The following is a 1,338-nucleotide window of genomic DNA, read 5'->3' as shown; positions in this document are numbered from 1 at the left end:
TCCTCAACCTCACGTCCACCCCCATCTCCCAGCCCAACTTCATCCCAGTTTCCACCCCACCCTCTTTCCCCAGCTATTTTTGTCCTGCTGGCCTTGGCCATTTACACCGGAGTCACCGTCGGCTTCTTCGGCCGCCGTTTCGGGGACTGGCGCTTTTCCTGGTCTTACATCCTGGGCTGGGTGGCCCTGCTCATGACCTTCTTTGCAGGTACCTGGGCTTGGGGGTGGGGAGGGCCGTGTCTGGGATGAGCAAGCATACTCCCCAGGGCGAGATGACAGGGTGTCTCCCATGGGCTCCCAGCACCCAGGCAGAAGGCAGACTCCAGATTCTGTAGACACCCAGGGGGCTTGAGAGGCTGGGGGTGGGGGGAGCGCGGAGTGTCCATTGGGACCTTTTCTCGCACAGGAATTTTCTACATGTGTGCCTACCGGATGAATGAATGTCGGCGCCAGTCCACTCCCCGCTGAGCCCAGGTGTATCCACCAACTTCATCGGGAGGTTAAAATGAGGTCACTGAAGAGGAGGGGGCGGGTCTAGAGGTCTGAAATCCTGGTTCCTGGGGGCATGAGGGGGCTCTGTCCTGGCCTCTGGGTGCGGGCCCCTGACCCCTGAGTCCCACGTGGAAGGAGAAAGAATGGGGCCTGGTGGGAGGGACCTGAGAAGACTCAAGGCTCCACTCCCGGGGGGATGGGGTGTTTGAGAAATGGAATATCTATTAGAGCGATTTTTTGGATTCTAATAAAACTGATGTGAAACTACCACAGGGTGACTCCCTGAGGGGTGGGGGTGAGTGTGGCGAGTGGGGTTGGGGGGTGTATTTTGGCAACCCATCCTGCTGTTTCTGTAGACACGGGGACAGAGATCAATCATGCAGCCCCCACACAGGTGACAACTCAACTTCTAGGAAACGGGTGTGTAGGTCCCACTCTGACAACAATTCCAATGGGTATTTTTTCCTCTCCCCTCACACCATCCAGCAAAGAACTCAATTTGGACATTATCTACCTGGAGATACTATCAGATCCCACAGGTTAAGGGCTCAGTCCTGCAAGACTGCACCCCCCGTCCCTTCAGATGCCAATCACAGTCCACCAGCTTCTGACCACCAGCTATAGGTTGGAGGTCCCCATGACCCGCTCCTCAGGTTCCGTTAATTTCTTAGAGCTGCTCACAGAACTCAGAGAAACCTGTTCCTTACTACATGGCCTTATTATAGAAGGACATAACGCAGGAGCAGCCAGATGGAAGAGGTGCAGAGGGCCAGGTGTGGGGAAGGGACTCGGAGCTTCTATATCAGTGACGGCGAACCTTTTGAGCTCGGCGTGTCAGCATTTTGA

General features: G+C 55.8%; 1 protein-coding gene across 1 annotated transcript in view; it reads left to right on the top strand.

The window, feature by feature from the left end:
* LIM2 (lens intrinsic membrane protein 2, 19kDa) overlaps positions 1-759 on the top strand; it is a 5,470-nt gene extending 4,711 nt beyond the window's left edge. The window contains exons 4-5 of the mRNA XM_005875889.2: positions 74-208; positions 407-759. Coding sequence (XP_005875951.1) covers positions 74-208; positions 407-468 — 197 coding nt within the window. The 3' untranslated portion in view covers positions 469-759. The remainder of the gene's footprint in view (positions 1-73; positions 209-406) is intronic.
* Positions 760-1,338: the final 579 nt, after the last annotated feature.

This window comes from Myotis brandtii, unplaced genomic scaffold (genome assembly GCF_000412655.1).
Source record: "Myotis brandtii unplaced genomic scaffold, ASM41265v1 scaffold474, whole genome shotgun sequence".
Classification (NCBI taxonomy): Eukaryota; Metazoa; Chordata; class Mammalia; order Chiroptera; family Vespertilionidae; genus Myotis; species Myotis brandtii.
This window is presented reverse-complemented; position numbering and strand designations above follow the sequence as displayed.